The sequence below is a fragment of the Amphibalanus amphitrite genome, unplaced genomic scaffold (genome assembly GCF_019059575.1).
Source record: "Amphibalanus amphitrite isolate SeventyFive unplaced genomic scaffold, NRLGWU_Aamphi_draft 000418F_arrow, whole genome shotgun sequence".
NCBI classification, from domain to species: Eukaryota; Metazoa; Arthropoda; class Thecostraca; order Balanomorpha; family Balanidae; genus Amphibalanus; species Amphibalanus amphitrite.
The window spans coordinates 244,990-268,666 of record NW_024881912.1 but is presented as its reverse complement, the minus strand read 5'-3'; the positions used below and the strand labels follow the sequence as shown (position 1 = coordinate 268,666).

At 47.4% G+C, this 23,677-nt stretch overlaps 2 protein-coding genes across 4 annotated transcripts; one reads left to right on the top strand and one right to left on the bottom strand.

Moving 5' to 3' along the window:
• Positions 1–1,934: 1,934 nt before the first annotated feature.
• On the top strand, positions 1,935–18,113 carry LOC122391003 (cuticle protein AMP1B-like). 2 transcript variants are annotated; one of them, XM_043384516.1, is made up of 4 exons: positions 1,935–2,015; positions 16,869–17,011; positions 17,410–17,529; positions 17,825–18,106. In XM_043384516.1, exons 1-4 carry the CDS (start codon positions 1,959–1,961, stop codon positions 17,940–17,942), a joined length of 438 nt encoding a protein of 145 aa, XP_043240451.1. In that variant the 5' UTR covers positions 1,935–1,958; the 3' UTR covers positions 17,943–18,106. The 2 variants fall into 2 exon arrangements, with proteins under 2 accessions (XP_043240451.1, XP_043240452.1); XM_043384517.1 differs by lacking the exon at positions 1,935–2,015 and adding an exon at positions 16,091–16,349 and having other exon boundaries at positions 17,825–18,113.
• Positions 3,518–11,078, bottom strand: LOC122391002 (maltase-glucoamylase, intestinal-like). Of its 2 annotated transcripts, XR_006258261.1 has the most exons (5): positions 10,890–11,078; positions 9,583–9,751; positions 6,195–8,409; positions 4,315–5,092; positions 3,518–3,930 (listed from the first exon to the last, which is right to left on the bottom strand). XR_006258261.1 is itself a non-coding variant. In XM_043384515.1 (4 exons), the coding sequence occupies exons 1-4, from the start codon at positions 10,951–10,953 to the stop codon at positions 4,640–4,642; spliced, it is 2,901 nt and encodes a 966-aa protein (XP_043240450.1). In that variant the 5' UTR covers positions 10,954–11,078; the 3' UTR covers positions 3,518–4,639. The 2 variants fall into 2 exon arrangements, 1 of the variants encoding a protein (XP_043240450.1); XM_043384515.1 differs by having other exon boundaries at positions 3,518–5,092.
• Positions 18,114–23,677: the final 5,564 nt, after the last annotated feature.

Sequence of the window (23,677 nt, the reverse complement as noted above, 5' to 3'; positions counted from 1 at the left end):
ATCGTTCCCGGCGCCAGAATAGCAGTTTTCATTTTTCCCCATTGACTTATAATGGTGAGGTCACGAAAATGACCTAACCTCATATGACCTTTAGGAAAAATCCGAGATATAAAAGCTGTGAGACTAGTAATGGGTACTAGATCCTGCAAGTTTCATTTTCCACTGAAAGCTCCTCTGGCAGTGAGGCCGTTGCGAAGTTGCGACATCTGAAGACCGTGCAGAGGTTCACTTATGACGTCATAGGTCAGTGACCTGACCTGACCTGAAAATGCGGTTGGTGTCAAAAGATCCGGCTTGAATCAAAGGTCAGGTATGCTAAGATTCAGCTCTCTATTGCCTGCGTGTTCGGAGCTATCGCGAAAAAACCCTATGGGTGCGGCACCCGCCCCCCCCCCTCCCCTCGGCCGGCGAGGGTTTATCATTTTCTTTACATTAATTTAAGCAAAGTATATGATGAATTTCATAACTTGAGTGTCCTCTGTGGTCAGGATATTTACGTGATGTACAATATACCTAATCATTACCGCATTATGGGGGAAAAGCGAAAACTGCACATTAAGCGGTAAAAATGATTATTTGGCATCGACCGCTACAGATAAATTGTGATTTCATACCGTACATGAAGGTTTTTCAGAATTTTTGGTTCCTGCGATTTGTACCTCAAGTCTGAAATAAAGACATCGAATCCATGATTTCCGGTCTGGAAAAGGTGGGTCTCCCCCCCCCCCCCCGTTGGCTGTCATCCCAAAATCAGCAAAGTAGATCAAAATGTGCATTTCCAATGAATTTGCTGACCATGCTGAAAACCATGGCAGCTTCAAATGTTATGGGCCGTTTACTATGCTCAATAGTTACACCCAAAGAACGGTTCGGCCAACTGCGCTCAAGTTTGTTACGATGTTAGAAACCATTTTTAGAGATAAGTTACAAAGCCCGTTGGGTCTATTTTTCGTGCACATGCGCATGTTCTGCTTTCGCATCTCCAACTAAAAATAAAAAAATAAATAACTTGGCTGATGGTACTCGAAGTTGGCATATCATAACGGACTGTTTAGAATGGTGGCCTGAGGTTTACACATGTCGATGGGTGCTTGGCTTTGCACGTCCTCATAGGAAAAATACAGCATTTATTTCGTTCGTCCTCAGCTCAAAAGACGTCTTACTGGTGATGAATGACAAATTTGGCTTGGATGATCCAGTATGTTTTGTTCGTTTTACCCATACACCTGCTAGATAAAACATTTTAAACGATAAATATATTTCGCATCCCACTTTAATTCGATTATTTCAACGCCTGACACAGTATATGAACCGATTGCCCATTGCATCACGCATGCAAAAACGTAAACAGACACTACAATGCGTTGATTAACCTAACAGCAGATCATTATTCGCGAATCTGCTGCTGAAAGCCAGATATTCGCTGTTTGCGAACATGCTGCTATTTGGATGTTTCAGAAGAAGAGCATACCAAGCCCAGACTGAGCTTGACCATATTTGGCCCATGTTGTGCTAAAAAGCGAAATAAAGCCAATAATCTCATGCCTTTACTCTCGCCTTTGGAAGAAAGGTACATACCTACACTCAGGTGTTATTTGTTGTTGTTTTTTACATCGTACATCCCAATTTGGACCAAATTTAGGCTGAGAAGGGCCAAAATCAACATGGGCTAATTAACGCGGGCTAATTAATTAAATCAACGTACCTAGGCTAGCAATAATTTCAGGCCAGTAGCAGCATGGTTGAGAACAGCGAATGTCGGTCAAACAGCAGCAGATTCGTGAATATAAATCTGCTGCCAGGTTGACAAACACCATTGCTATTCCAACACTTGATCTGAATCCTCCCTATCCTTTCATTTCATCCATCGCTCTTTGCTGTCGGCTCGAACTAGCTCCCAGAACCAGTCCCTCATCAGCGCAGTCCGGTGCGGAGGCAGTGCGGTGGGTTTGCCTCAGATGGCAGCACGGACGGCACAGTGGAAAAGGGAGAGGACGCCGCGATCGCGCACTCCGGTGAGTTTCGTGGAGAAAGGAGGTTGTATTTTTATTATTGTCTACCATCCTCCTAGAAAGTTCCGTTTGCTTCGTAGGTATATTAACCCGCACCATGCTGGAGGGGGGTCTTTTAACGCCCCCCCCCCTCAGGTTTTTTGCAAATATCTCAAAAACGGCGGTTTTTGGTACACCTGTTTAAACATAATTTCCACACATGTGAAAATTTCAGGCCCAGGTCGTTCAAAGTCAGGTCACCAGGTCACGTCAAGTGATCTTACCTTGGAAAAAGTTCAAAGGCTCGCTATAACTACACTGACCGAACGATCACTTTGAAACTTTCAGCGATTGATATGAGTAACGGCATGTATAAAATGTTTGTCTCGGATTTTTGTTATCTGTGACCTAAGGTCAGGTCAATTTTGCGACCTCTCCATTGTAAGTCAATGGGAGAAAATTGAAATGCGCCTCTTTTGAACGAATGTCGTTCAAAACGCTCTCAAATATCGGTTCATAGGTAAACATGACACACTGAATCGAAACAAATGCACCTGGACCCCTCTGTGTTCCCTAGAGGTCATCTCAGGTCATGAACGGTTACCAGCAGTTTTTTTTTTGGCTAAAACTTTTGATAGAGACGTGCTAGAGCGGTGAACACACGTCACCTGTGTTTAGTTTGACGATACGAATCGACTGATATGCAACATGACCCTTTCCGGTCAGGTCATGACCTTGACCTGAGGTCAAATTTTCAAAATGACCTTCTAAGGTCAACAAATAGATCATTCGACGCGTCTCGACGAGAGGAACACGATGCTGCTAAAAGTAATGTCGTGGCTCTCTAGTGTCAAAAGTTATTAACGAAAAACAATTTTCGGGAAAACGGCTATTTCTACAGTTTTTGTCCTCTGGAGGCTAAACCGTTGACCTGAGGTCGAATCTGAGAACAACACTCTATAAAAGGGCTATCGCATGCGCTTTTCAGCAGCGCTGTACAGTCGCTGTACCAGTAGCTCTATTGGTTCCCGAGTTAGCCGTTGGCAATCTCCAAAATTGTTGAAATGGACTAAATTTGACCTTTGATGACCTCTGGTGACCTGACCTTTGACCTAACCTAAAAAATAACCCCAGTGTTTCCGTCATCATTTTTGACGCTCTTACGATTGCCGCTTACCGCGTGTCGCTACGTAGCCCAGGAGCCAAATTAAAGGGGGGCGTGAAAACGCCTCCCCCAGCACGACACGGAAAACACAGGCCACCAGCACGGCGCGAGTTAAACGTATGTATGTACGGCCCTCCAGCAAAAGAGTGGTTGGTTAGCCTATGTGCTTTTTGTGCAATAACTTTGAATGACAGAGACACTCATGTAAAATGACTCAATAGAAATGAGAAGAGGGCTCGTGCACACACTTCGGCAATAGTTTTTAACAGCCATGAGACGTATTCATCAATGCAGATCGATTATTGTGATGATGGCAACCAACCACTTAGTACCTGGAGGGCCGTACCTTCAACACATATACCGTCGTCGTGTTAGACCATGTTGCGTGAAATGACGTCGGGCTAAGGGGAGCGCCAACGTTTGCACTTCATACTAGTCACAACTCACACATCACTCTTGCACTCGAAGGTAAGTGTTTAACGTGTTTTCTTTTTTTTTACGTTAACGATTGACGGGTTAACGTGTTAAACTGTAACGTGTTTCGAAAGAAGAATCACGCTCATCTCGGCATGAACTGAAAGCGAGGCTGCACATCAAGAAGTGTAATGTAACAATACGTACGAGTATGTTGTTACATGTGTAGGTGTTATCATGTTTATTAGATACCTATAGTGCATTGGCATACATATCATTTATAAAAAGACATTAATAAAGCCTCACATTTGTTCGGCCTCTCATGCAGTACAGGTTAGTTGACAATGTCTGCATAGGTACTAGTGGTGTCAATTTCAGAAAACGTATGTCCAAAGTCTGTCCAATGTCCAATGCTTACGTCGATTGTCCGTCCAAAAATGTCCAAGCCAGCCATTTGTCCAAAGATGTCTGACACCTACGCAATAGTTTACACTCAACACTGTTATTTAATTTGCTTTTCATGTACCGTTACAAGCTCGAAAGTGTTAATCATATCGAAAGCTGAGCTTTCTAATAGCCAATCAATGTTAAACACGACTTCTTTTAAAAATATTGAGGTGTAACAAGCGATTGTCCAAAGTTGTCCAAAGCCTGCTGCCATTGTCCAACCGAATTCCGAATTGGACATTGGACAAAATCGGAATTCCGAAGATTCAAGTTTCGATTGACACCACTATTAGGTACCATGATTGGTCACAAATAATTTGGGAGCATTCCTCTTGGATAATGACGGCATCAATATACCAAGTTAATTAAATCCATTAGATAAGTTATAGGCTTAAGAGGGAACAAAATGTTCCCTCTTTTGTTTGGGTACACACGGCTTTTCTTTTTATGTTCAAAGAAGGAAGACACATCCCGAATTCAACACCAACATGACTAAATGCAGCAAAACCGAGCCCCCATCGCTTTCATAGCATTACAGCTCTAGCACCATCAATGGCTATTCGTGCATTCTCGTCAATACAACTTCAGAATGCCCTCCTCGTTCTTAGCCTCTGCACCGACTTCAGACCAGCTCGGCGACGGTCCAGGTGATCTCAGCTCTCTCGAACCGGCACCAGTCCAGGTTGACATCCTGCACGATCAGCGCCGGCGGCTCCAGCGTCTGGTGGATCGGATCGGTCAGTACAGTGGGCGGCAGCGGCGCGCCGCCGGCCGGCGTCAGCGCCAGCGTCACGTTCGTCACACTCTCGGTGATGCCGAATATCTGGACCTGCTTTAGCACCGAGGTGTAGTTGTGGTTGTAGTAGAAGTCGCAGAACGGTCGGCTGAGGCCGCTGACGATCTCCACGGTGGAGTTGTCGCGCACCGTGACGGTAACGCTGCCCGGTCCGATCGCCGCGTCGTCGCCCGGCAGGTAGAGGGTGCCGGACGCCTGGTAGCCCTCCTCGCAGGTCAGCGCCACCGTGGCAGAATAGATGCCGTCGACTCGCTGCTGGGATAGCGTCTCGGACGCTTGCTGAAAACAGACCGAGCGATATCAGGGAACTCCGGTAACCGAGGCGGAACGGGGAACACTTTCACTAATAATTTGTCCTCAGCTCAGCGTAAATTTTTGGAAAGAATTATCAGTGAATACAGAGGCAAACCAATTAAATGAGAAACGAGCACTCAATGGTAAAGTAACCATATAGAACTATGCCTAAAATTTTGCAACTAAACCAGGGTGGTCAAAATACTGTTAAAATGTATGCTATATACCTAGAATGTCATAACTTAATATGATCAACTCTTGCCAACCTTGTCCTTATTTGTTGAGAGTATTCACATACACAGCTCTTAAGTGTGCCTACATGTTTTTCTTACATCGTGCATACACAAACGGCTGTATCTCTGCTGTTATCAATGTAATGCTATCTGCAAAGTGAGAGGGCACACAATCATCTGAGCAAAGGTCAAACCGACGTCCTATCAAAGCCAGCTGTAAAAAAGAACCCCGAGAAGAAAATCGCGTCACTTCCCGAGTGAAGTGTCGTGAGCCTCATCCTCCTATGATCCAAAACTTTTAAAACTGTGCTTATCACGTTATTACGAGGCTTGAGAAGCTTTACATTAGCATTTCAGTTAGCGGCACGGATAAGTCTCTTGGTAACCTTGGCCTCTCGGGTAAGCTAAGCCATACATGCTAAGGGACCCGGACATTCTCTGGTTGTTCTGGGCTTAGTAGAGAGGTCTCTGGTGCACAATCCGTTAGGTACACAACCAACCGTCGGCGACCGGCCTGAGCCGTTCCTCGCTTCTATGAGACTAGACCATACTAGACCTACAGAGTGGATCGCATAGCAACTGCACTGCCGATGTCCCGATACTTTCCTGTTTGCATACTGCATACGGAAGTAAAAATTAGCTTACATTTAGCCATAGCAAGATTACAACAGCTTACATTTGGTCAGCTTTCATGTTGTAGGCAACTATCGCTGCAGCTGATTGGACTTTGAAACGATACCTCTACTACGTAGCCGGTCTACATCATGTTTAAGACGCAATGGTTACATAGAAATCACCGTGTGTAAGACAGCTCAGCTTTACAGTGTTGACCATTCTATCAAGTGGGCACTGACCTGATTGAAAATGACGCTGCCGGCCCTCTGGTAGATGAGGGTCTGCTGAGCGGGTACCGGCAGCTTCACCCAGCCGGGGCCGATGTCATCCTTCGGTCGGAAGCCCTGGAAGTACTCGTACCAGCAGGAGCCCGGCAGGTAGAGCTCGACGATCTGCTGGCCCTCGGTGAGCGCCGGCGCGATCATCAGCGCCGGTCCCAGCAGCAGCTGCTGGTCAATGTCCCAGGTGGCGTTGTCCTGCGCGAACTCGTACCAGAGCGGCCGCAGCGGCGGCACGCCCGTCTGACTGGCCTCCACCAGCAGGGTGTAGTGGTAGGGAATGAACACGTACCGCTGGCTGACCTGCGCCAGCACACTCAGCTTGAACGACGAGCTCATCTGCGTGGGGTTGCGCGGCAGGTGGCCGGCCTCGTAGTGGCTGACGGCCAGCGGCAGGTACGGCAGCAGCTGGTACCAGAGCAGACACAGCGTCTCCAGCCGCTCCGTGTCGTCCGTCGGGATGCTGGTGGAGTTTCGGGAGCCACAGATGGGGTAACCGCTCTGAGGGATTCCGTACAGACCCAGCTCCAACGTTTCCACCAGCGCGAGCGACAGGCTTGTCCAGTCCGCCGTCATACCCGTGGCAAAATGACCGCCTTGCGATCCGCTTCCAGGCGAGGTTGAGGTGCTGGTCAACATCAGACTTGGGAAGGTGTCCTTTGTCGCCTCGCGCACAGTGCGAGTCTGCTCCTGGCCATAGCGGTTGTGACTGGTGAGGTGATCACCGGACGCCTGTTTGGACAGCATGCACACGGTGCCGTTGGAAAGCGTCTTCGAGTCGCCCAAGTTCGGGACAAACGGCAGAGAGTCGTTGCACATGTCTTCGCCATCGTTGGTCGGAGTGTTACGCATCAGGAAGAAGCCGTCGATGCTGTTATTGGTGATCAGCCCCTGATAGAGCGGCTTCGCCCAGCCCACGGTGGCTGGGTTTGAGTAGTCGACGTAGGAGACATTCCAGGTGCGGTTCCTGCTCAGGTCGTACAGCTCTCCGTACACGTTGTCCGTGTTGTTGTCGTTCCGCAGGAGGAGACCCTGCACGTCGGCATCCTCGTATGGTGGGTACGCAGTGTTCTCCTCACCCACGGGGTCGCGGTACAGGGGAAGGTGCGGCGCGACCGCGGCCATCACGTGCCGGTTCATCCCGTGCAGTTTCTGCGAGCCGTTGAGGAACTCCTCGGAGGCCTCAAACCCGAGCGGCAGCAGCGCGGTGGCGTCCACACAGTCAGACTCGAACGGAATCCTGCTGGCCACCATCTGTTCCATCACCGTGTCAAAGCTGCCGACGTCTCCTTCGCGACAGAGGTGGAATCCCAGTGCCCAGAGCGGCGGCAGGCGCGGCCGGCCCACCAGCTGGGTGTACTGGTCGGTGACATCGGCCGGCGTCGGACCGGCCAGCACGTGCAGCTTCACCCGGCTGTCCAGCACCCGGAACGTGATGCTCGGGCCCGGCATCAGCTGCACCTCTACGGGCGCAGACGTCTCCAGGTAGACACCGTGCACGTCGCCGCTCGGCTCGATGCACATGTAGAACGGGTGGCTGCCCTCGGAGAAGAGCCGCGACCTGCCGAACATGGCCGTGCGCGGCGGCCAGTCGAACGTCCGCCTCAGCGTCGAGTGGAAGGCCTGGCCGAGGCCGTAGACGGCCGTTGAGGCCGGCACGACAGTGAACTCGGTGTACTGGTCGCTGACGATGGTGGCGCCGAGTCGGGTGTCGACCAGCGCCTGGCCCGTGGATGTGCGCGACACCACGGCGAAAAAGTCCCACTCTGGGCCGGTGTTGGAGGCGATGGTGAGGACGGAGCCGTTCACCGACACAGGGTGGGAGTCGGAGTTGGCGGTGAGCGCCACCGCCGGCGGCGGGCCCATCTCGAGCAGCACCCGCTCCGGCTCCGCGATGGTGACCGAGGCGGTGACGTGCGGCAGGGCGCTGTTGTTGTATGGGGTGCGCACCGCGCGTCGGGCCTCCGCGTCCGCGAACGAGTAGGCCGTCAGGTCGGCGGAGATGGAGTTGGGGCCCACGGTTGAGTTGTGCATTTTGTACGTGTAGGAGGCCGGCATGGAGTGGAAACATTTGGCTGGGCCCTGGTCTGCGCTGCCTTCTTCGTCGTACCAACAGCAGCCAGCCAGCGCGCAGGTCAGATCTGTGGTGTTCTCTTCACCTACCAGGCACGGGAACCTGAGGAACAGTCGTTTGATAGTGAATGAATGAATGAATGAATGAATGAATGGATGAATAAGGACTTCACCAGATCCCTTATACAACGCACGGTGGCCCAGCACTTCAGCCAGTACGCACTAATCAAATATTTCTTGCAACCGAGTCAATTCAATTGGCATGGATGCATGTGCTATGGTGTGCCAAAATTAAAGACACAAAAACCACTGAGTGGATGTTTATTATCCAGAGCATTCATTTCCTTTCAGCTAAACGAAACTTTCAAGACAGTTAGCTCCTGTGGTCTGCCTGCCTGACAAACATGAGCAGGCCGATAAAGCGAGCCTACAGGACAAGCAGTGACGCCGTTTTCAGACGAATTCATCGATATAGAAACACCGTTAGAACAGAGATGGGGAAGGGTGACAGATAACGGAAGCTTTAACTCAGGTTCACATTTTTGACTGGACAGATGTAATCGTCCTTCCTACAGGAGTAAGAACGGCTGTAAGATAAAGATGGTAGCGGCTTCGTGAACCTACACAGAGATAGACGATGTAAGATAGTCACGGTATCGTGTTTAGACTACCGAAAAATGGTTGTACGAGCGACAATGTATCATGCTTATCCTGCTGATAATTTCTGGAGAGATGCTGCACCCATCCATCGGTGAATCACCCGGGCTTGGCAGGACACGGTGGAATTGCTCTAAGACACCATTAACGACAGTCCTTAGATACCCTTCTGTCAAAAATGCGTTCGTTGTTCTCCGCTCAGCACCGAAGAAAGTAAAATGCAAACGAAAGTGACGGGTTCTAGAAACTGCACATATCATTATCATTTTGCAGCAGTATTTTAAACCTACATCAAAAACAAGCGACGAATGCACAAAATAAGCGGGACAAAAATGCAGAACCAGCGACAACAAAAACATGTAAAGCGACATAGTCCACTAAACACAATCTCGTGTGATCTTATGTAGGTAAATAGAAACACAGACACTGTCACGATCTAAGAATGACTGCATGCTTACCGCGACTGTACACGGAGAAGTCACCTCGAGATCAGCACATCACACTGCAGGTGACATGAGATGGGTGAGGTGAGGTGCGATTAGGCAAGGTAGCAGAGCATCAGAGACAGTTCTGACGTCAGGCCATGAGTCGATCCCTGGTCATGAAGTTCGTCTCCTACCTGTACTTGGTGGCTATCATGCAGCTGCCTCGGGTGTAGATGGCCATCTCCAGGTCCAGCGGGTAGTATATCAGGAACCACATCGGGATCAGAAGGCCGATGGTGACGCACGTGACGGTCAGGTAGGTGAAGAGAGCCGGCCGGCTTGTCAGCGCGTCCGACACGCGATCTGCGGATGGGAGCGAGGCTCGTGCGGGTGAATCGTCTCACGCTAAACGGCACTCATTGGGGCGGAGCAGAGGCAGGTGGGAGAAAAGGTGGAGGCAGGTAGCTGAGCAGACACCCTGGAAATTGAAGATAGACAAGCTAAGAGCTTTGGGATTGAAAAAGATTGGTCGGATTGAATACTGAGAAGTTCCCGATCCGTAACATGTCGAGGGTCGGACATTGAAAGGAACTGGTCCAATTTGTGAAAATGAGAGCAAGGCCATATCGCTTTGACGGCAAGCCACTCCACTCGGTTTGAATCTCAATACCAGATAGGGGCATCAATGCAGCGTACATGACATGAGTGACGTCCACACTTCAAGGACCTGAAAAAATTAGCATGTTTTTATGGATTATAGGCCAAGGGCGGCGCCACCGTGGGGGCAGTGGGGCAGACTGCCCCCACTGACAGGAGGCCGTGGGGGCAAAACTACATTTTTGCCCCCACAAAATTTGGCTGATGTTGAAAAGGGAACAAAAGACCTATGCAATATTCCTGATAGGTAAGACTTGTGATGATGCAAACGAGGCTACACAACTCCAATGCAAGGCTGTGGTGATGTGATGATGGCAAAGAAATTCCTTTATTTGTCATAACATTTCCTTCATGTGGACAATTTTGGATGGCAACGGCTAGGGGCAAGGTGCTCCTGGATTCTACGGATCGGGATGTCAGACAACAGGGGTCACCTCAAGCTTGCCCCCACTGGCGAAAATCCGTGGCGCCGCCACTGTTATAGGCCTTAATCCGATTTGATATTTGTTATCTCGATCTTGCTCAATGGTATTCTGGACTACAATTTAAAGATATTGTAGGCCTCGGCTTATATAACAACCTTTCAAGGCAACAAATAAATTGTGGCCGTGAGCATATCAAATTCAAAATCAAAAATGTATAAACAAATAATCCTTGCGCTTTGCACCATCTAGTTCTAATAAATACATTATTACTTTTGCGCATGGGTAGACACTTCATTTAAATACGTTTAATGAATCAGACCTGGCAACTATAATAACTTGCCATCCTATTTATCTAACAAATATCCAGGGACCTTTCTAACAAAACGTAACCTGGCAAAAAAAATAAATACATAGCTTACCTTTCCACGTAATTGGGCGATTGTCTTCGACCAGTTGTTCCTGGTCATCTTTCTCATAATCCATGGCGGAGGCCGCCGCTGGGGCTGGCGCCCGGTGACCTATCGATAATCGCTGAACTCAGGTCGCACTTCAGGTCACGGTTCCACAGCACACCGCGCCCCACCGGCCACTGCTGAACCGAACTGAGGTCGGCAGGCCAATCTAAGCGGATGCGATAGCGGCAATTGGCCATCGCTATCGGCCGCTATCGCCGTCTCAGTGACGTCGTCCGTCACTTAGCTATCTGCGAGGGCGGCCGGATAGAGCTAGCGCCGCACAGTAGCGCAGACAGAGACGCCAGGCCACCTGTCACTGGGTATCATTAGCTGATAATGATAGCGATTGATCCAGGCCTTCGTCGATATCGGCATCTTTGGATTGCTGGGCAAGGCTCCCAGACTTTCTGCTGTAACAAACCAACTAACACACCAAGGTTCGATATTAAAGCGATTAACCCTCGCATGTGTGCGGCGTTTTCCAGCTTCTAATGTGTAGGGGGGGGGGTCGGTTGGACCCCCCCCTTGCCGTTTGGCCCCTGATCGAGCTAGAGCTTCGCGGAAAAAACGAGCGTGTTGCCCGTGACGAGAGGAAGCCGATGATACCCAATTTTAAGGTCCTAGGTCATTGGTTGACCTTCCAGGTCAGGTCAATGACCCAAAGTCGGGAAAATCGGGACCTGTTAGAAAGTCGTAAAGTGTGGCTGCTAAGGGGTTTTTCGGGGTGCTGATCACGAATATCGTGTTAGTTTTGATCACAGATGATGTCTTGAAGCATTTAGACCAGGTCGGGTCAGGTCAGGTCAGGTCAACCAGTAGGCGTCGTGACGGGTATTCGTAGTACGTGTCAACCGCCTCTGACAGCTTCGTAACATGTTACGAAGTCACCAAAACTACTTCGTAAATGTTCAAATGGTTGCTAAATTCGAATTCAGCTCCAAAAACTAGCCTAGAAACATGTAAAACTCGAAAAAGTGACCCGAGGTCACCCGAGGTCACCAAAGGTCAATGACCTGACCTGACCTTCAGGTGACCTTGACACACACGGGAGTAACATCAAATCACATGTTTGAACGTTTGAAACCACGAAAAGCTTGCAAACACGCGGCTAGTGCGAGCCGACATACGCGAAATCGCGATTACGGCCAAACATGGTCTCGGAAAAGAGGTCACAGGTCAAAGGTCATTTGGGTCAGGGTCATGAAATTTTCAGGGTAGGTGTAAAATTGATCAATGCGAGGGTACTGAAAGTTTCGTCGCGATCGGCCGCTTTTTACGCGAGTTATTCGCGAAAAACCATGGGGGGGGGTCCATCCGACCCCCCCCCTACACATGCGAGGGTTAATTTCAGATGGAGACAGGCAATTGCACTAATTACTTCACATTTACCTCTTTTGCGTAAAACCGTACAGTATCGCACACCATTGTCCGTGTTCCAGGCATTGTGACATAGCGAATTTCAGTGTGAATGAAGGCCTCTGCTCTGTGCTAGTTTCCACGGAATCCATGTCCGACGAGTAAAAATCGCGCTCTCTGCACGGCCGGTGCACAGTAGGCCGGCCGGCCGCCAGGAGCGCTAGAAATGCCGAAAAATGAAACGTGCTCAGGGTGCAAAAAATTAATACCCACAGACTCGAAATTGATCATAGGATACGATGCCGTGCCGTGAATAAGTATGAGACCGATGTCACGGCCAATATTCAGCTCCGAACACAGTCTAACTGACGGTTAGGGAATGAAGCGGCTATCTGAACGATTTCGACTAGATTTTGAATTGCTCTTTTCTCATGAATGAACATCTTATTGGTGAAAATAAACGACTGCACATGATGCACACGGTTATTGTGATCATGTTCATAACCAATTTCATTGGGCTCACTCATCTGATTGCACTCTAAATAGTGAGTTTGCAACATGTTGCAGACATCTACATAAGCTTATATTCAATTAGACTTATATAAAAACGTTATTTTTGGCACCTAATTCTGACGGCATAATAAGATTGGGCAAGTGTTGTACTTTCGAACCGTTGTCGATTTTTTCTGCTTTTCGCTGCTAGTTTAGGAGCTATACTGGCATTTGCTGGGGTATTTTTATACCATCTGGTTGGGAGAGGGGTAGTGAACGTCCTTAGCCTATAACTTGCGAACAAATGGTCGCAGCGAGATGCGCATGGCAGCGATCGAAAGGTCTCAACAAGATGTGTTCGATTAGCATTTAAAACTTGTTTTAACCCGGCATTTGCTGGGGTATTTTCATAACACCACTTGCTGGGGGGGGGGGGGCCGTCAGACGTCCCCAGCCCATAACTCGAGAACGGTTAGTCGCAGCGGGACAGGCGAGGCGGCAAACGAAAGCTCTAAACAAGACGCATCTGATGAATACTTAAATTTGGTTCTCAGGTCAAACTTGAGGTCAAGGTCAGGTCAAAGGTAAAAAATAGGGGTTTTCATTTTGGGCCCCAGAGACCGAACTACCGACAGCAGCGAGCTCAAAATTTCTTGGCATGTGCCCAAAAGATGTAAGAAAAGTCTCATTGTGTCTAAAGCGAATTGGAGCACAGGTCAAGGTCAAGGTCAGGTCACCAAAGGTCACACAAAGTCGAATTTTCAAAATAACATTTAAATACCGTGTGACACATGTTTTTGGGGTAGTTTTGGACGTAGAACACGATGGTGGCAAGAATTTGGAGATTTGACCCCCGCAAAATGGTGAAAAAGTGAAAAAAGGGGTTAAAAATTCGAAATTTTCAAAATTCAAAATTTTGAATTCAAAACATGCTATCTGATGCAGTTTTATCTCAGGATTCCAAAAATGTCTTTTGTTTTGCTCTACGACCCCTATAAGTACCAAAAATTTGAGTTTGAAAAATGAAATTGGATATTTTGTTACTTTTTGCGCCCTCTATAGCAACCAAATATTGAGCTACGGACTTGAAATTTTGCATGCTGATTCTTCTTTTGATGCCCGAGGACAACTTGTCTCATTTTTTTGAAAAATTCAAATTTTTGAAAAAATCAAATTTTTCTCAAAATTTGGTTTGACATTTTGGACCCCTAAAACTCAATATTTTGAAAATCCGAGATAACCATCTTGTAGAAAATTCAATTTTCTATCGTTTGAGCCCTGAAAATTGCAAATTGCTTCATTTATATATCCTACAATAGGCAGGGGAGGGTCGATGCGAAGCCTTATATTCGCGATGGTGCAAAAACGGGGATGCGCATCGCGCTGAACTTTACAATAGCTTCTACAGGGGCATATTGTGATCGTATTCATAACCGAATTCATTGGGATCACTCACTTGATCCTATATATAGTAAGCTTGCAGCATGTTTCAAAAATATCAGAGGACATATTAAGGATACATTGAATTATATTTTTTTCAAACATGTGATTTCGTGCACCTAATTCTGACGGCATAATAAGATTGCGCTGGTGTTGTAGTTTCCAACCGTAGTCGATTTCTTCTGCTTTTCCCTGCTAGTTTAAGAAATATAGCCTTCAATATGAGGGGTTCTATATCCTACAACAGGCAGGGGAGGGTCGATGCGAAACATTATTTTCGCGACAGTGCAAAAACGGGGTTGCCCAGCGCGCTGAACTTTACAATAGCTTCTACAGGGGCATGTTGTGATCGTATTCATAAACGAATTCATTGGGATCACTCACTTGATCCTATAAAAAGTGAGCTTGCAGCATTTTTCAAAAATATTAGAGAAAATACTAAGGATACATTGAGTTACATTTCTTTCAAACATGTGATTTCGGGCACCTAATTATGACGGCATAGTAAGATTGGGCTAGTGTTGTACTTTCCAACCGTAGTCGATTTTTTCTGCTTTTCCCTGCTAGTTTAAGAAATATAGCCTTCAATATGAGGGTTTCTATATCCTACAACAGGCAGGGGAGGGTCGATGAGAAACCTTATTTTCGCGACAGTGCAAAAACGGGGATGCCCAGCGCTCTGAACTTTACAATACCTTCTACAGGGGCATATTGTGATCGTATTCATAACCGAATTCATTGGGATCACTCACTTGATCCTATATATAGTAAGCTTGCAGCAGGTTTCAAAAATATTAGAGGAAATATTAAAGATGTATTAAATTATACGTTTATAAAAATGTAACTTCGGGCACCTAATTTTGACGGTATAAAAAGATTGGGCTAGTGTTACACTTTCCAACCGTAGTCGATTTTGTATGCTTTTCCCTGCTAGTTTAAGAAATATATCCTTCAATATGAGGGGTTCTATATCCTACAACAGGCAGGGGAGGGTCGATGCGAAGCCTCGACCCTCCGATGCGAAGCCTCGACCCTCAGATAGAGAGAGAGAGAGAGAGAGAGAGAGAGAGAGAGAGAGAGAGAGAGAGAGAGAGAGAGAGAGAGAGAGAGAGAGAGAGAGAGAGAGAAGAGAGAGAGAGAGAGAGAGAGAGAGAGAAAGAGAGAGAGAGAGAGAGAGAGAGAGAGAGAGAGAGAGAGAGAGAGAGAGAGAGAGAGAGAGAGAGAGAGAGAGAGAGAGAGAGAGAGAGAGAGAGAGAGACAGGGAGACAGGGAGACAGGAGACAGGGAGACAGAGAGACAGAGAGACAGAGAGACAGAGAGACAGAGAGACAGAGAGACAGAGAGACAGAGAGACAGAGAGACAGAGAGACAGAGAGACAGAGAGACAGAGAGACAGAGAGACAGAGAGACAGAGAGAGAGAGAGAGAGAGAGAGAGAGAGAGAGAGAGAGAGAGAGAGAGAGAGAGAGAGAGAGAGAGAGAGAGAGAGAGAGAGAGAGAGAGAGAGAGAGAGAGAGAGAGAGAGAGAGAGAGAGAGAGAGAGAGAGAGAGAAGATTGTATCCTTGACCAATTCATGTGTCGGTCATTAATGGAGAAACTGTGAGTGCCGGGAAGTGTGTTAAAATCTTACCAGGAATGACGCCTTTTGAACTCCTCAGTAAACTAAGTGCAGTGTATGCAAATTGCAACATGCATGCATGCATGGTATTAGAAGTCTTGAATTTACATCTTATTGGTGTGGTATCTCGCTAAACGTTGTAAATGAAATGTTTTCACAGTCAGTTGAACGATAACTCGAGCGCAAATAATTTCCAGCGCTCCTGGCGGCCGCCCGGCCCACTGTGCGGTGTGTGAGACGGTCACCGGCTAATCGGGGTGTTATCGGGCGCGTTTTTCCTGATCCAACCGAGAGCGTGCACCGATGGCGCGGCAGATACCCCGGCGCGGCGGGCGGCACAGCGCAGAGGACGGACGACGGCCGGCCGGCCGGTGAAAGGAGCGCGAACGGGTTATCCCGCCCGGGCGCTGCAGTTGAGCCCGCCCCGCCTCACAGCTCCATATAAGAGCCGGGCCAGACTCAGTGGCATCACTTCGGACCGACACATCCCAGTGACCACCACCTCCATCATGAAGCTGGTAATTTACAACGGGATTCTCAGTTTTACTTCAATGCTATTTGACCCCATTGAAAAATTCATTTAGGATTTCATAATGTCTTTTCAGATCAGTGTTTTATTAAATTTTCAGAAAAAAAGAAAACTCTTTCTTAACCGTTGGCCTTACATACCCCAAAAATCCTTTAATATTTTTGAAAGAGAGAATGTGATAATGAAATGCTCCTGTGCCCACACTAGGTCAGACTGGCAATACATGTTTACATGTATATACATGTATATGTATATACATGTATATTTGGCAATAATGTATACATACATGTTTCGGCATTTACATAAATCAAAATTGAATAAATTCAGCTGAAATAAATTCAAAGTGAAAAGAAAATGATGCTCTAAGGACCAAGAGAAAATAATGGGTTGACTTTTCTCATATGGCCGTTGTCGTCTTAACGCCTTTTTGAGAAATGTCTCTCGCTGTAATACTCTTACGAAGCCTCCTTTCTGCGCCCCCTGCTAACCGGGCCCCTCCGTCTGTCAGATCGTACTGAGCTGCGTGCTGGCCTGCGCGGTGGCGCTGCCGCAGCAGCTGCTGTCGCCCAAGGAGCTGCGGGACATTGACCGGGCCGCGGTCATCACCTCCTTCACCAACGAGAACCTGGCCGACGGCAGCAACGAGAACGCGTGAGTGCACCGCGGTCTTACCTACATACCTTGGGCGAGACCTAATCGCCGGTGTGACCGGTCACACCCTCGGTAAGAGTGGTCATGCAGTGCTTGTGGCCAGCCAGACTCTGGGCTTGACCGCGAGAAATCGTGCCGCGAGAAAGACTGGTCACACCCTGGGCGTACTGGGACATCTCTGATGGGAATGAGCATTAAAAGTGTCAATGGGAGATAGATACTCATTTAATCACTGCATTTTCTTCTTAGCAATAAATGGATGATAATTTGTCACACCGAAAAGTGACTTTTGCTTCTGCAATTTGTGCTTGTAAAACGGAATTAGTGGGTAAATGCCACATCATTCTACAATTAGAACATGAACCCGTCTCTTACACCACTCCTGGTTTTCGTGACAGGTTCACGGCCGATAACGGTCTGGAGCGTCGTGAGCGGATCGTGCTGAAACAGGTGGAGATCATCAACAGTGACGGACAGACCGAGTACCGCACCGTGCCCACCTACCAGGGATCCTTCAAGTAAGCCGGCACGGGCGCACTGTGTGTGCATGGAGAGGGAGTTCTGCTTGTTACATATCGGTTCACAGCCAAAAACGGGCTTCAGTAAAATGGCGTTAAATATGAGGGAACGTTTTCAGATGCAAAACAATGTTGAAACTGGCAAGAAAACACCGCACGATCATATACGAGCGATCGTTTACTTTTCGAAGCCTTGCTTCTGCGACATATAAAATAAATTGTTCGTCCGGCGCCTCACGTCCTGATCGCTCCAGACTGTCATCCGCTCTGACATTCACCCCCGGTTCTCCCCCAGGTACCAGCAGGAGGATGGACAGGTGATCGAGAGGACCTACGTCACCGACGAATACGGCACCCTGCAGATCGACGGACCCGACCTGCCGCTGCCCGTACCCGACCCGCACCCCCAGTAAATATCGACCCGACGACGGCCGGCGCGCAGTACTCGGCACCCCGCTGACTGAGAGATCAGCGGTCAGAGAAGACATCAGGAGCCGCCACGAGGCCGCAGTCCCTTCCACCCATCTCACTCGTGCATACGTGTTTGTCGACGCTAATACATGAATGACATCATCGCGTATAAAGGTCTCATGGATGGCCGCCCGGGGGCCGGGGTATTAGCAAAGTAAGACGGCTCAAGCCACGAGTTTTGTCGAAATGAATAACTTAAGAGCAATGATATATTTAGGGTTTATGCTGGAGCACAGCTTAAACAGAAAAATCCCAGTTTATCCCAGTAGACCTCCATTCGTTGTTTCATGACGCCGCATCTGTTCCCGTCATTTTAGGGCAAGTCTTATTTCAGATTTTTTCTTTCTACAATTCAAATTACCCATGATAAGGTATCATGTGATTTGCGTCGGCGGCATTTAGCTACATAAAAGCATCGACACGAAATCATACATAAGTGTAGTCAATGCTATCGAATCATATAAAAAACTTATCCCGTTATTGTTAACACCATCAGAGTTCATCACTTGGTACGGATTGGGCAATATTACAACATCCCGCTGCTGACACCTGTGTGCGAATTTGAGGCCATCCGACACCGCGGGAGATTCTGGGTCTGTTGGCTGGTAAACCCAACCCAGTTATCACGTCACCGATATAACTGGCGACAAACCTCCAAAAAAGGCGATCGTCCGGTCAGGCACGTCAATGCTGTAGTTTATCATCTCTGAGAAAGAAATGTACGGCTAAAATAGCTGTACCTATCAGCATGGGAATAAGGATCCCAAGGGCGAATGGTCAGACGTTAACATATCTTTTTCTTATTTTTAGAAAAAAGGCTATGTGATAGTTCTATGCCCTGCAATTTAACAAAGAAAATTAATTGATAAAATGAACCAAAAACGGCGGTCAGGTTAAGCGACAACGAGCCGACCACCAAGCCAAGCACGAAACAACAGTGACATAAGTCGCTCACTTTTCATGCAATGCCAGGCGACGCAGCGAAAAAGTCGTTCCGCAATCAAAAGTCGACTGGAGAGTGCTGAAGGGGCAGTGAGGGATTAGACTAGTGCTCAGGTTAGGTGCAGAAATGCTGCCCCATTTGGATAAAACATCTCTACCGCTTCATCACTGCATCGAGTTTCACACAACTTAAATTATCTAAGTATCTACTATCGTATCTAACTGAGCCACTTCATGCAGCATATTCAGTGGATGAATAGTGGGTGAGTGGAGATGCTTGTCCGCAGTGTGGTTGCGAACGTTGTGTGCATTCCGTGTTTGGTGTGTGTGTGATTCTGATGGTAACTCTTATGTTCCCCCCCCCCTCCCTCTTCCCATTTAACCCTGGCGTATGTTTTTTATTAGTATTGACTTTAGGCACAGAATAGCCACGGTGAATCGTGGAGTCGTCTGCTTCTGTCAATACACAATAAAAAATGAGTTGACTGGCATACTTCCTTTTCGAAAACTGATGCTTAGTGTAGCCATGCTTAACCCTCGCCCCGTTGGGGGGGCCATTTTGGCCCCCACCCCTGGGGTTTTTCCTGAATAGCAAGAAAACGGCGGCGCGCAGCGCCGCCAAATTTTCAGTACCTTTCCGGGCATCAATTGGACACCTTCACACCAAATTTCAAGTCTTAGGTCACCTTAGGTCAGGAGTTATTGAGGTCAAACTGAGGTCATGTTCGAGCAAAAATGAGCAAAAAACATGCAATCTTGAAACGCTCACCAAATCTACAGTTATCAAGCAATTTCAAAGTTCTTTATATGGTCTAATAGACAAAAAGCGGCGCTACAAAACTGCTATCTCGGATTTTCAAAATTTTGGGTTTTTGACCCAAAAAATTTCAAAAAATTGATTTTTTTTTAGAAAAACTAAAAAAAATCAAAATTTTTCCGAATTTCGAAAAAAGCCGGAATATATGTGATAGTCCCTGCGCTCTTCTATATACATACCAAATTTCAGATCGATATCTCGTTTTTTGGCCAAGTTATAGCGAAAAAAACTGTTCAAAAATGATGACGTCAAATTTTTGAACTCAATTTTTAGCGATTCTAGACCTCGTACGGCAAAAAAAGACCACCATTGAACTCCCCGTAACGAGCTGCATCGATTCGATACCCATTTTATGCAAAAATATAAACTTTGAAATTTGACCTTATTTGACCTGACCTTGACCTGACCTTGACCTGACCTTGACCTGACCTTGACCTGACCTTGACCAAAACGTGACCTAAGCTGGCCCCAAAGGCTGCCTGACCCACATAATCGCATTTGTCATGTAAAATGGACCATAAAACATGTATCACACGACACTTTCATATTGTGACCCCCCAGTGACCTGACCTCAGTGACCTGACCTGGTATCAGTGACCTCAACTAGCAAAATATGTGTTTGAAGAACATTTCCCCATCGATGATTTTCAATGAAATGCATTTTACTCGATTTTACAACGCATTTCTTGAAATGCCTGTAAACGATGAAAATTGGACCTTTGACCTGACCTGTGACGTCATCGGTTTGACCTAGGTCAATAAAATTGGGTCACAAGGTAGTTCCCTGATAGGGCTATCCAACACCGTTTGCCGCTTGTCGTTACGTTGCGTGGTTCTCGAGATCTTAGGGGGGGGGGCCAAAATGCCCCCCCCCCCCCAACGGGGCGCGTTGCTCGGCAGAGCCCAACGGGGCGCGGGTTAACCAAATGATCGATCGGTGGCGAAAGCGCCTCATTTCTTGTCCTCATAACTGCAGCATTTTGCGTGGTATTTAGGCAAGAAATCATGTTTTTATCATGGCCTTCTCGGATAATTTGAACCCCATGTAATAAGGCATAGGCGGCGGAACGGGGAGGGCACTGGGGCACCGTGCCCCCATTGATTTTGGCATTTTAACATTGGCTTGCATGGAAAGAATGGGACCAAAAGTCGGCAGTGCCCCCCCCCCCCTTTAACCCTATTCCTGGCGGGCTCCGCCGGGACAAGAAACTGGCGGGGGGCCGATACGCCCCCCCCCCTTCAGATCTCAAAAACTACACATCGCAGCGACAAACGGCGAACGGCTTTTTATAGGTCGTTTAAAGATCTGCAACTTTTACATAAAACATTTTCAGGTCAGGTCGATATTGAGGTCACCCCAGAGGTCATCAACGATAAAATGTTTTGGAATTAGTTACCTATATAACTTTTAAACTAAGAAACATAGAGACATAAAACCAATACATTTTTTGTTGCTCTCGACGAGGCGATGCGAAATAAGTATTTGATGACCTTCACAGGTCAATTTGAAATTTGACCTGAGGTCAAGGTCAGGTCATTCATCAATGAGGTTGTGGGGTGTGGTCATGCTGCATACCAAACGACGCGCCTTGACCAGGCGAGCAGTTTGGTACCACTTACAAGTCTTTAGCACCATCATGGCGTGATTTATTGACAGAAAAACGATTTATGACGTCACATGACCTCAGATGACCTTTGCCGGTGCCCCTGTCGATTAGCGGCACCAGGATCATCACCGATGAGATAATCTTCCATAATACTGAAAGAATTGGGTGGTTTTGACTCGTTTAAATGAAGCAGGAGGCGTTTCAATATTTTCCCATAGGCTTGCAATGTAAAGGTCACGAGTCTGGCCTGACCTCAGGTCACAGATATGAAAATTCAGAGATATACAAAATGCACATACTGGTACCCTAACTAAAACCTGAAGAGAAGAAATTGATCGGTCAAAAACTCTAGCTCTGGCATGATTGCAAACTTTTCTGAGGTGGGGTCACCAATCCGCCTCTGGTGACCTGACGTGACCTGACCCGGCAACTTTTTTTTTTGTCAAAATGTGCGCAATGAATGTTTAGAAAAAGTCACCGAGTATAATGAGCTTTCAGTCTTGCGGCGTTTGGCAATGGCACAAGAAAAACCTGAAGGGGGGCCTTAAAGGCCCCCCCCCGCCAGGAATAGGGTTAATGGAAGGTGTTCCGCCACTACTGTAATGTCGTAATGAGAAAGTCCCGTGGATTAGAATGCCCCGTGCGACAGGCCATCCAACCTCCCTAGTGGTCACTCAGCGGGATTGTACGCTGACCGAAACTGACCCCCAACAAGTCCACAGGCGTTCTGGTCATGTGAAAGACAATCTGAAACAGGGAAGTGTGGCCAATGATGATGAAGGGCTGCTCCTGAGAGTTCTAGTGGATATCGGCTACATGTTTAGGAAAAATATCCGCGCAGTGAACAATCAATTCGCTCCCAACAGCAAAGGGTAATAGGTATTCACCAGCCTGGGGAGAATCGGGACGATTAATTATCCACTTGAACGCCAGGACATAAGACGGTTTGTACCAAGTAACTGGACAGGCAGGCGAGCCTGACCGTCCAGTTACTTCATATTAGCGTTTACGCGAACCCATTATAAACAAAGCATATGGTTTGTTGGTCGTAGCGCTGGCAGCGCCACCTCGCGACCGGCAAGGTCTTCCAACAGCGCCCCCAAACGGCAAGGTCCTCCAACAGCGCCCCCAAACGGCAAGATCCAGCAACAACGCCCTAAACCGCCCATCCGATATTGGTAAAAGGACATTTTTCCAAGGCCATTTCTTGATGTGAAAGCTATGAAAGCATTGCTAAATCACGAGCTTATCGGGATGCATAAAATACTATGCAATTATACATTTAAGTACATAAATGTTTCGGCATTCAACTGAAAAGAACAGGCTTTCCAAGTTGCAATAATTCGAACGAGTTCAAAGCTAAGTAAGCCACGTTGGAAATTCATTTTATGATCGACTGTAGAGACAATGGGGAATACGCACCGGTGTAGCATCCATTGGATGTATTTATTTACACGTGTCGGACAGCATAAACGAATCGACAGATAAACGGAAGCAATCCACACAAACGTAAACGAAAGCCGAGAAGCAAATGTCTTGCTAAGATGAGCCAACATCTTGCTCTTTATAGCCGCGCCATGTCGTCCGACTCCTTAACTACACAGCTGGAGGTGCCAGCTGAGGCGGATGAGTTCTTCCTCCGATCACCACGGACCAGCAGTGCCTCTTGTGGTCGACAACAAAGTAGGACAGTGCAGCTTGGGGGTCGACAATAAAATAGGAACAAATCGATAAGTGCATTTAATATTTTAAAAAAAAACAGATAAGGGCATAAAATAAAACTGTCTGCTGCGATCGGAACCGCTACGAATAAGTCATTGGACATGATTGTATGCCACACTGAGGCATGAATAAAACATAAACGTTGTCAAAATCTCAATGACTTGTGCTGTGCGAGTACTTGTTATTTCGTGCACCTACCTTGACTGCCTGCAGGTACTCATACTACCTAGTATCTAAAACCTTGTTTGTTTTCAGGTGAGCTTAATACTCTCGCGGGTATAGTAGGCCACCGAGAAGTACCCTATACATCCAAGTGAGCAGAGCCTTTATACACACCACCTACGATCATCTTTACTAGCATGATGCGACACTTCGTGAATGAGTTCACACGTTCAAAGATTAGAGTACACCAATGTCTTGTATGTACACATGCAGTTTAACCCGCGCGGGGCTGGGGTCTCCAGCCGAACGCGCGGGGCTGGGGGGGGTAAATTTTACCCCCCCCCCCCCTCCCTGTTATCTCCCGAACTAATGGTGCGATTTGGAAAATTCAAACGCCAATCGAAAGCTCTCATCACGAACTACTAAA